Source organism: Melanerpes formicivorus, unplaced genomic scaffold (assembly GCF_026170545.1).
Source record: "Melanerpes formicivorus ecotype bairdi unplaced genomic scaffold, bMelFor1.0.p_v2 SCAF_2, whole genome shotgun sequence".
Classification (NCBI taxonomy): Eukaryota; Metazoa; Chordata; class Aves; order Piciformes; family Picidae; genus Melanerpes; species Melanerpes formicivorus.
The window spans coordinates 36,135,899-36,147,972 of NW_027142354.1; the positions used below are offsets into that span (position 1 = coordinate 36,135,899).

Below are 12,074 nucleotides of genomic sequence, written 5' to 3' on the forward strand. Positions count from 1 at the left end.
AAAAGTTGGTACCCATTGATTGCAGCACTACAATTGTGGGAGCCATCCCACCAGGTTTCTGCTATATCATAGTTTCCCTGTAGCACAACAGCCTCCAGGTCCTCCTGTTTATTGCCCATGCTGCATGCACTGGTGTATAAACACTTGAGGAAGGGAGTTAAGTACATAGGTTTCAACCTTGAGGGGGGTAGAGCTTATGGTAATCGAAGATGCCAACATACTGCTCCGCAAGCATTGGGCTACTACACCCAGAGTTCTCAGTGTCAAGGCCACCTATGTCCCCATCCCCCTTTAAAACTAGTCTAAAGCCTTGTCAATGAGCCCAACCAACTCATGTGCAAATATTCTCGTCCCCTTATGGGACAGATGAACTCCATCTGTCGCCTGTAGGCTGTGAAAAGAACTTATGCAGAGAGGTCCTTTTTTCCACAGGAACTTCTTCTGTAGTTTGTTGTAATGATAGACTCGTCAATTTGCAACACAAACTGTTGTTGGAGCTGCTAGAATTTGGCCGTGATGTAGTCTACATCTTATGTTCATTGAATATTATGGAGTCATATTTAAAACCCAAGTTTCTGTTTTGCAAGACTGCATCATGTGTTCAGCTGTAAGCCTGCATAGTTTATATTTGCCTCTTCAGGAAATCTTAGCAAGTAGCCAGTATAACCTTACAGAACAAACATTGGTGGATACATAAGTATTTCCTATATAAAAGGAAAAATAACCACAATGCATGGCAGCAGCAGGACAGATTAAATAATTGGCATTGAATGCCTAATGTAGTTTCAGTATCTAATGTATTTCCTCTTTTTTAACATGGTAAACCTGGAAATAAATAAGAAAATCCTCTGAATTTAGGCTTACTTTGTTTGTTTCTGTGTAAAACTTAACACATAACTGTTTCCTGCCTTTTACAAAACTGCAAAACTTAGGTCCAGTGTAGAATTAGTAAATTATACAGTGCTCAATGAACACAGTGTCTCCTGTTAAAAAGCCAATCATTTTCACTGTTCACAAATGTTCTTGAACATAAGCCTGACAGATGCTTCCAAATGTATTAATTTCTTATGAACATGCATTCTTTTGTTTTAATAATATAAATAGATGTATTTTCCTTATTAGCTGTTGGTAAAGGAGTGCATTTAAATTTCAGAGATATGTTTGTCCTCCCAGATATTATTTTCTGACTAAGCCATGCCATTGCAGGTCACTGCATCAGCAACAGCAGTATGACTGTGGCTCTGGTTCTCATTTGGATAGCAGCTTTCTTCTGGTCAGCAGCTCCATTACTTGGCTGGGGCAGTTACACAGGTAACAGGTAGCTTTCAGTTGTATTTATTTGCCACTGTTCCACTTAACAAAGATAGTTACCTTTCTTTCTTGCTGTTTACAATAAACCAAATCAATTGTCAGTAGAACTGAGGAAATAATTCATCATGCATAACATAAATGCAGAGTGTTGCCTACTTTGGTATCAGCTACAAAGAGATTTTTTTTTAAAGGTGTCACAGGAAAGTCTTGGACCAAGTGCATATTGCCTATGAAAAAAAGAGAGGCCAGAAATACTTGTCATGCTTAAGCAATGAGATAAAAAAAACTATCAAAAGACATCCTTCAAAAACTGTCAAGATTAGGAAGCTAGAACAGAACACAAGTTCCAGCAAGTTAAACTTGAAACTATAATAAGATGAACCAGAAGGAAACAGTTCATTGAAAATATGAAAGCTAACTCATCAGTGGAAGAAAAATATGTCAGAAAGTTTGTCACTTCAATAAGTTATTAGAGTGCAAGATAAGGAAGGGTCAGTGGGGGAAAGAAAAAACCCTCAATAGTGAATACTGAAGTGATGCAAAGGCTAAGGGACATTCCCACACCAGAAAATTTCTTCATGGGGAAAAGTTGTAGAAACTGTCTCAAAGTCTCTAAAATTCAACAGAGCAAATCTCTATGAACCAATGGTAATGATACAGGAGTACTAACAACTGAAATCATGTGACTGAAATTGTCTAGTAGTTGTCTGCCTGGATCCTGTGGGCATCTGCGTCCTTTAAGTCGTTAAATTTATGCTGAACTATTAAAGCAGCTATGTGAATATGTCCTCTTTCTTATCAAATGCAAAAACTTTGAGGTGTCTCTGGACCCTTGAAGTAGAGGCATGAGAAAAATACCCATTTCTACAATTGATTAAATCTATCCTTCTGGAACCAAAATATTGCCAGGATATTAGGCTCAATGGATTTTTTTGTTCAAGACAAAACCAAGCTGTTATTTGGCTGTTCTGATTTTATGTCATGTTTCTTTGCACTCTGGACATGTCACAAACTTGGTTTTGTTGAAGTGGTCATTTTCTGTGTACTTTCTGGCAATCTGCATTTTCTTATTACATTAATCATATTAGCTCTTCATTTGTAGCATAAGGAAGTGGGTGCAGGCAGACTACAGTGCATTATACCTGGCTGCATTGGACCTCTTGCTTGCACACAGAAGATATGGGGGTCCCCAGGACCCCACTGCCTTTGAAATGTTGTTTTCCCACATCACCGCAGAAGGAGGAAATACAGCTCTGAATTCTTACATAAAATCTGCAGGATTTTCTTTTCATGTCATCTGGAGGCTGCTTTCATTTTTCAGTCAAAAGTTTTCATGAATGAGAGACTTGGAATTAAGCCAAGTTTACGGTTATCTTTTTGAATCTTGACGTCTACTGACGAAAAAAGCAAGGAAGACATCCAAACAACACCTAGAGCTTTAGGTGATAAAAATACTAAGCTCTTTTTGATGGGAATCGTAAAAGAGATTTTAATCTTTTGCACCTTTAATTCATCCTGTCTAAACTCATCACCTGTGAGGAACTAAGTGATTTATTTTTTTTTCTTCAGGATGATTATTCGATGTCAGGGAGAGACCCATTGCTAAATCTTGCAGGCTTTACCTGCATTGTATCTCCAGAACTTGTTCATACTTGACTTACATAATTTTGGGGCATGCTTCACTTATTTGTAATTCAATATGCTGCCACAGCTGTCAGGAAAGACAGCTTTTTCCACTTACAAAGGAAAATCAACAATTCACAATCTATAGAAAATGTCTAATGCTATTGAACTCAAGTTTTCTACCAGGACACATTTGCAAACACATCAGAGGGTCTAAAGTAGGCAGCTGTTAATTCTTTTGTATACATCTCCTTGGTATCTGCAGAACTTAGCAAAAGGTCTCAACTCTTTCTAAGTAATGTATTTCATTTTCCCATAATCTTTGATCAATATGCTTTCATAGCTCTCGCTACAGCAAAAATACCATGGTCTCTTTGTTTCCAACAAAACCCCTCAATATTTTTATTTTCTGCTTTGCTGTGTAAGAAGTTTTTATATGTGACATATTGTCTCTTTGCAATTGCTTGTTAGGTTGTTATAGTGCTCATGTTAGGAAGATATAATGTAGATTATGTCAAATAAGAGTAGATAACACTCAAGAATATAAAACCTAATGAATTACTACCTTTTTTCTTTTTCTCTCTCTCTCTCTCTCTCTCCTTTTTTTTCCTAATAAAGTATCACACCCAACAGTTTGTGCATTATGGATTTAGACTATGTAATGGTTTGGGCAGAATGATAATATGCTGAAACTTGTTATGGTCTACTTGATCTTGAAAAATTCTCTATGTAGGAAATTATGTCACTTCTTATTAAATCAGAAAGTTCAATCCATCCTTCATTGCTTAAAAGAAGACAAATACAGCACTTGAACTGATTAATCAATCACTCCAGAGCAGATAAAATGTTCTAAAAATGCTTACCAATGTATTTTTTCTTTCCAGATCGCATGTATGGCACATGTGAGATAGACTGGGCGAAAGCCAACTTCTCTACAATTTACAAGTCCTACATTGTCTCCATTTTCATCTGCTGTTTTTTCCTACCTGTCACAGTCATGGTCTTCTCGTATGTGTCAATTATCAATACTGTCAAGCTAAGCCATGCGCTAACAGGACTGAGTGATCCCACAGACAGACAGAGGAGAATAGAGCGTGATGTCACCAGGGTGAGTTTGTATTTTGTGTTGTTTGGGATTTGTCTTGTGAAAACTGTCTTCCCAAAAATTTACCTCAGCCAGAACAGTACAAAATGCAACAGTCACATTTCATTTCTCTATAATCTCTAGTGACAAAGTCTGAACTCAGTGAAGAATGTGAGATTTGTTTAAAATGCTTGCCTTGTCAGTTGGATAATATTGGTGCTATGTCACATGTGAAAAATAATCTAAATGGAATTGTACAGCTCGAAATTTTGCTTTGGCATATGCTCTTTTCTTTCAGAACTTGGGTTACTTCAGAGCATACACAGAAGTTACAATGGAGCTTTCAATTAATTTACCACTGACTTAAGTCTGCCCAAGCCCTCCTAAATTTCTACAAACACACAGAGGACTGTAGCTATTTTAATTCTGTTAGCTGAGGCACTGCTCAAGCACAGCACCATGACAAAATTCCATATATAGCTCTAAGTCTGCCTGGCCACATCAAAGCAAACTTTTTGCTTGCATGTATTCTCCTGTGAACCATACCCTCAAGACAGTTTGAATGCTTCCCTTCCAGCCAAGTGTGCAAGATGCTATTTCTAATTTATTGCTTCCCTGATTTAGTCTTCTAGAATAGATCTAAGATTATTCTTCTTCTGTCTTTTAGGTTTCTATTGTCATTTGCACAGCCTTCATTATTGCATGGTCACCATATGCTGTCATCTCTATATGGTCTGCCTATGGGCACCCTGTGCCAAACCTTACCAGCATCCTTGCCAGTTTGTTTGCTAAGTCTGCCAGCTTCTACAATCCCATTATCTACTTCGGAATGAGCTCTAAATTTCGGAGGGACATTTTCATTTTGTTCCACTGTGCCAAGGAAGTCAAGGACCCTGTGAAGCTAAAACGGTTCAAAAACCTCAAGCAAAAACAACAAGAGCCCTCTCAGAAAGGAGAGAAATATGTAGGAGAAATGCACCCTGCACCAAGCCCTGATTCTGGAGTGGGAAGTCCAACCAACACCCCACCTCCAGCAAACAGGGAAGTGTATTTTGGTATTCATGATACCCCATCTAATAACCCTGATATTGAATGTGATAGATTGTAAGTCTTGAGGCCACTTTGTGTTCAGGAGGACCTTCTTCAGATCAGCCCTTGAGCGATTTCCTAATTCCTGGTTCATCTGTTCCTTACTATAGCATTGATGACTACACAGCTCAAGCAAATCATGCGGTAAAGTGATATTTTCCTTCTGTGTAGCTACAAAATATTATGAAGCACATTACAATGTGGGCAGCATATAGCCAGTGCCAGAAACACTTGATTTTTGCTTGCATGCAGGAAAGGGAAGACTGATGTTTGAAGAGCAGGCATTGGCTAGCAAAAATAACTGTACAAATCTTATGAGTTAGGAGATTACATTTCCAAATATCTTATTTTGCTCTTCAGCAGTTCCAGCTGTAGAGGATTGTTTTAGCTCTGTGGTGCTGCACGTATTTGAAGAGAAGATGGGACCTGTTGAGGTTGCTGTGGGGCTGCTGCAGTTCCAACAAGCTTTGAGTTGGTCGGCAAATCTGGGTGCTCCCTGTGGGGCACTTAGGCATTCCCATCATGGGTCTCTCAGGTCCTGTGCATGAAGGGGTGTGTGTCTGGTCACCTGTGCCTGACTCTGTCTTGTGTCTATACAAGTGGTAGAAGCTCTAATCTAGATTTTCTAGTCAGTGTAGTCTAAACAGTGGCTTCATACTTCTCCTTGTGGAACTGCAGAATTATTTCCACCTTCCCTGACCTCTGTAGTAAGCAGGGCCTGAATGTAGCATTCAGATTCAGGAAAGCTGGCCTTTCATTTTATTGATCAGTCTCCAAACTGGTTGTTTTTCTACCTGACTATTAAGATGGAGTGAGATACAGATAAGGAAACTAAAAATTGCACTAAGGTTTTAAGAGTACTAAAGAGGTATGGCATCAGAGCTATTTATAAAATACAATTCAACACTTCAATGCTGCTTCTATGGAAAGTCTTTTACCTCCCTATGGGTAAAAAATTACTTTTAGGTAATTAAGAATAGCAATTAAGAATAATTATTTAAATAGCTAAGCTGCACGCTTAAATTAGTATCAAGACTATCAGATGTTTCAAGATCAAATTAACACACCAAGTTTGTTTTACAGCATCAAAGTGAAAAGAGGTATATCTTCTTAATTCCCCATAGTGGAAATGAACTGGAATACTTGGATGCTTCTTTTAAAATGTCTATTAGCTGTGGAAACTTTTAGTGCTGTTAGCTAGTTAAACAAGAGGGGGGAAAAGAAGAAAAAATTCCAACAACATTGGTTGCTAACCTCACTGTCATTTATGACTTTTTGGAATCTTACTGTCCACATGTGCTGAAATGTGGTTGCTTTGCAAAAGTATGCTTTTCCAGATGTATTTCTTGGGAAAGTTACAAAGACAGAATCCCTTCGTTTCCCCTATTACTCTATTTGTTTTGAGAAAATCACCTGTGTTTTGAAGTTGAAAACAAATAAACATTATAAGCAACAGTGGGAAACTGTTTTCTTTCATGGCCACAGATCTAAACTATGAGAGTTCATTTCATGGAAAATTTTGAGGTATGGGTGCTATTTCACTACCATAAATAATTGAAAGCAAATAAGTAAATGTTCCAGATAAAAGTGCATAGCTGCAGAAATAGATGAAATCATTTAGAGCAAAATCTTCTCACAGCCAGATGAAGCTAGGCTAAAGCTACTGTCCAGTTTTGAAACTTCTAGATATAGAAGTTCCACCTTGGAAACCCTGCTGGTCTGAGCCTTCTACTGATTAAAATTCTTGGGCTTTTCTACAAAGAAAGAGAAGCGCTACACAGCCCTGTCAGGTGCAGTTCTCAGAGGTGCCTACAGCTGAAAATGTGCCAGACACTGGTGCTTACAGCATCCATGGCCATAGATGCCAGGTTAGATTTTAATTTGTGTTTCTGCTGATTTATGTATTTCTAGGAAAAATTCTTGCCCCTGCTGCAGTGTATCAATGGTGTATGTCTGTAGGATTCACACTCTGACATAGAAAGAAGTGAAAAGGGCAAGAGGGAAGGCTGAGCAGCAAGGCCATTGCCAAGACTGCCACCAAACTTCAACTGAAATCTCTACTAGTTCATACGCCATTGTGTATGTACAGTAAAGTTATTAGAATAAAAAAACCTTTATTAGAATAAACCAAACCAGGTTGGAAGAGACCTTCAAGATCATCGTGTCCAACCCATCAACCAATCCAACCCACCCAAACAGCTAACCCATGGCACCAAGCACCCCGTCAAGTCTCCTTCTGAACACCTTCAATGACGGCGACTCCACCACCTCCCCAGGCAGCCCATTCCATAGCGCAATCACTCTTTCTGTATAGAACTTCTTCCTAACATCCAACCTGAACCTCCCCTGGCGCAGCTTGAGACTGTGTCCTCTTGTTCTGGTACTGGGTGCCTGGGAGAAGAGACCATCATCAGCCTGTCTACAACCTCCCTTCAGGTAGTTGTAGAGAGTGATAAGGTCACCCCTAAGTCTCCTCTTCTCCAGGCTAAGCAACCCCAGCTCCCTCAGCCTCTCCTCATAGGGCTTGTGTTCCAAACCCCTCACCAACTTTGTTGCTCTTCTCTGGACTCGTTCCAGCATGACTTCCAGGACTCCTTCCTAAACTGAGGGGCCCAGAACTGGACACAGTACTCGAGGTGTGGCCTAACCAGTGCAGTGTACAGGGGCAGAATGACCTCCCTGCTCCTGCTGGCCACACTGTTCCTGATGCAGGCCAGGATGCCATTGGCCCTCTTGGCTGCCTGGGCACACTGCAGGCTCATGTTAAGCCTACCATCAACCAGCACCCCCAGATCCCTCTCTGCCTGGCTGCTCTCTAGCCACTCTGACCCCAGCCTGTAGCACTGCATGGGGTTGTTGTGGCCAATGTGCAGAACCCGGCATTTGGATGTGTTAAATCTCATGCCGTTGGATTCTGCCCATCTGTCCAGCCTGTCCAGGTCTCTCTGCAGAGCCTCTCTACCCTCCAGCAGATCAACTCTTGCCCCCAGCTTGGTGTCGTCAGCAAATTTACTGATGATGGACTCAAGGCCCTCATCCAGATCATCAATAAAGATGTTAAAGAGCACAGGGCCCAGCACTGATCCTTGGGGCACACCACTAGTGACTGGTTGCCAGCTGGATGTGGCACCATTCACCACCACTCTCTGGGCTCGGCCCTCCAGCCAGTTCCTAACCCATCGCAGTGTGCTCCCATCCAAGCCATGGGCTGACAGCTTGGCCAGCAGTTTGCTATGGGGGACGGTGTCAAAGGCCTTGCTGAGGTCCAGGTAGACTACATCAACAGGCCTCCCCACATCCACCAGGCGGGTCACCTGATCATAGAAGGAGATCAGGTTGGTCAGGCAGGACCTGCCCTTCCTAAATCCATGCTGGACTGATAGAAGAGAAGGGAGCAGTAAAAATGAGCCAGAATAGGAGCAGAGCAGAGGAATATTTTAAAATGGGGAGAAACAGATAAGCAGGGGAGCAAGGGGCCAGGAGCCAAAGGATGCATACATACTGAAACACAACTAGAAAGTTCCAACATAAAGTCTTGTCTAGACCATGGCAGACCTCCATCCTGCAAGGTCTACAGGTACAGTCCTTTGTGGATATAAGATACTACCACAGAACTGCAGAACTGTAGAGTAGAATATCTGATTTGCAGATTACACAGAGGAAAAGTGAATGGATGCCCATGTGGGCAACAGCTAATGCTCCAGGTAACAGTAACAGCAGGAGCACATTTGTCACTGAAGTGACTCATATTAAAAAGCTTCCAGCCCTAAAGTGCCACTGCCTTATAAGGGCACCTATGACACCAGCAAGTGGCAGAAGGAAATAAGAAGTTCAGAATCCATTACTGCTAATGTGCAGGTAAGGGAATGTACTTCAGTATTTCAAGTGTGTGAAATCAACACAAATCAATTTGTAAAACGCTTTGCCTGTGTCTTGCATTTCCTCCCGTTGTCGTTGCTCATACACATGCCTGGACAGGGCTGGCCCTTAATATTGTCTCCACAGATGGGTTCCTCTGCCTGGCAAGCCTGCTCTGCTATCAGGAAGGATCAGAGAGCTTGGATGCTTGAGACAGTCAGCAAGGATAGACACAGTCTAGATATGCTGAAGGGGAAAGATGTAGTGCTTTTTTTACTTAGTAAGAATGAAGTACAGTGCAAACAGTATAGAGAGTCTTGCTTTCTCTTTAGAAACACTACATTTTTACATTTTTCTGATGCAAAAAGCTGATGGGTGTGCCAAATGTCATATCTGCAAAAGATAGAATATTGAATCCTGGTGCAACCACTTCACCTTATGTGAAAGCACACAGCAGACAGAGAATGTGGACTTGTTAAGAGGACCTCTTTTTCCACTAACTCTACTAGAGGTCTTTTTCAGCGTGTTTTGTATTGAATGGATTAGTGCCACACTGTAGAAATGAGATCTCATGGCTACTGTTAGTATGCAAATGATGTCTTGCCATGAAGTAGGAGAACAACACTCAGATCTTCCTCCTTTTGGCACAGAAATTCTGGCATGTAGGTTCTTTCTGTCTCTCTTGCTCAGTCATAGGTATTATTGTAATTGAGGTTGGTTTCATGTACGACACACTAAAACTAAGTATCATTATCTTCTGGTAGACAATCCTAACATTGCCAAAGGAAGCTCTTGACATTTGCTGGCGTGTTCCAGCAGGATCTGAGACAGAGGTTAGCTCTCTTTTACCCTAGGCCAAAAACACCTTACTAGCTGTTCATTACCCATTTCTGTGCTCACAGCACTTTTGACATCATTAAAGCACTCCATCAAAAATGACATGCCTGAGCATAATAAATTCACTCTGCAAAATGCTTGAAGCACTTAAGGTTCTCTAAAATATGCCTTCAGCTACTCTACGTATTCATTTCCAAACATGTCCCAGTTGTTTTGATTAGCTATTGATTAGTAAACTCAGCAGGTGAGCTCTTAAGGGCTACATTCTTTTTTCTTTTTTTTTTTTTTTTTGTCATGTATATCAAAATCTCATCAGCTTTTACTTGATTATTCCTTATTGTCAATATTATTCATAATCATCAACATACCAGAATTATACTGTAATCACTGCAGCTATTAATCATGAAGCTCAGTTATTAGTACCCACATGTGCAACTCGGCCTTGCAGGTGGGTTACCAACATCCCTGTCACTGCCACAACCCTTTCACTTGGGCTACACAGTTCAAACAATCAGCTTAACTCAGGATTACATCTGTTAAATTAAAAAAAATAATTAAAACATTTTTTAAAAGTTATAGCACTCATTTGTTTATTTATGCCAAAACAAATGCTTGGGCCCACATTTTCCCTGATGGCATTTTTGCTGAGCTTAAAATCCTTTAGGGTATCAGCACATTGAAGTGCATAGCAACATTTCTTAATAGCTTTGACATTTCTGATGCTAACATGAATAACTTGAGTGTGTAGTTAGAGGGAGTGGGATAGCTTAGTGCAGTCCAGTCCCTGTTCTCAGAGCTATTATGCCTTTTTATCTAATGACTCATGTAAAAATATTTCTTGTAGCAGAGACAAAACAACAGGAAATTCCCCTCCACCACCCCCTAAGACAGTGACTTTAATACAGCGTGAGTTATTCAGGCTTGCACCCCTTCGCAGACCCTCTCTCCACTGCCATAATCTTTCATTCTTTGCTGCACAGACTGACAAGAGATACAGAGTGCACCCATCCAAGCAGGGCCTGTAGTTTGGCACTGTCCTCAGGACAGAGAGTGATGGAGATGAAATACCTTCCCAAGGTTGGGGTTGGAGAAGAAGATTGTTCTCCTGCTACCCTGGCGAATGCTCTCATCCTGGGCAATAATAGAAAAGGTGGATAAAAGTACTATGTCTGTATTTTCAACTATCCTGGAGCTAAGGCAGCCTGGAAACCCAGGTTCTCCTGCAATGTCCCTCTGCCTACCCCTCAAATTCCTAAAGGTTTGGGATTTGGACCTTCTCAGTACATCAACAAACACAAAGGATTTTTTCAAGCACTTCGAGAGCTCTGCAGGCTAAAGTGAAAGTGCCTGCAGTGTCTAATGGTTCTGTGTCTAGTAAGTGGTCTGAAGTGCCTAATTCCTGTCTGCAGAAAAGATGCCACAGTATCTGACCCCTAATTTCTTCCTGCATTGATAATCTAAAATGATGGAAAGCTACAATACTGTGCAACTGGAACACAAAACAACACAAAACCTCCAGGGTCTTCATGGTCAGCATAAGAATACAGAATGATAAGAAAATTACTTAACAGAAAGTATAATCCCATTGCTAATACAAAAATCAGGGCCACACTGAATAATAAAATTCAAAACAAAATAAAACAAACCCTACTAACTGTCTGTGCCAATAACCATCATCTTTAATGCTCATTGAATGAGACAAAAGCCCTTTGGGGATAACAAACACACAGCATTTAATTATGTAATAGGATGTAACCTACTAAAATGGGAGTGGAAGAACTTAATACTGCAATACGGCTCCTCTCTTGCTGATATTCAATAGCCTTTGGTAGTTGTTGACACTGTTCACCAGCCAGCCTGGCTGCTGGAATGAAACACCACTAGAGCAAAGCTGGGATGGCCCCAGAGGGGGTGTGTGTGGCTGGAGCTACCTCTGCTGGGTCAAACACATGGTCATGGAGTCATTTAGATTGGAAAAGACTTTCAATATCATCAAGTCCAACCATTAACCTAGCACAGCTAGCCAATCCCTGGGATAACATGTTGCTTATACCTGGATTTAAAGGGAATGGCAAATGGGCTTTAGCTCATCCTTGATCAATACAGTGTTACCCAACAATCAAACTCCTAGCTTCTTTTGCTGAAAGGCAGACAAGTACAGCAGCATTATAATGCATCACATCAAAAAAACCCAAACCAAACCAACAAACAAAACCAACCCAGGCAAATGATCAATTCAAGAATTTGAAAGTTTAAGTCCTAGTTTGAAAGA

General features: G+C 40.8%; 1 protein-coding gene across 1 annotated transcript in view; it reads left to right on the forward strand.

Annotated features, from left to right (window-relative positions):
• LOC137450047 (visual pigment-like receptor peropsin) overlaps nt 1–6,579 on the forward strand; it is a 28,500-nt gene extending 21,921 nt beyond the window's left edge. Inside the window, exons 4-6 of the mRNA XM_068156183.1 lie at nt 1,207–1,311; nt 3,819–4,042; nt 4,686–6,579. Of these exons, the coding sequence (XP_068012284.1) occupies nt 1,207–1,311; nt 3,819–4,042; nt 4,686–5,126 (770 nt within the window). The 3' untranslated portion in view covers nt 5,127–6,579. The remainder of the gene's footprint in view (nt 1–1,206; nt 1,312–3,818; nt 4,043–4,685) is intronic.
• Nucleotides 6,580–12,074: the final 5,495 nt, after the last annotated feature.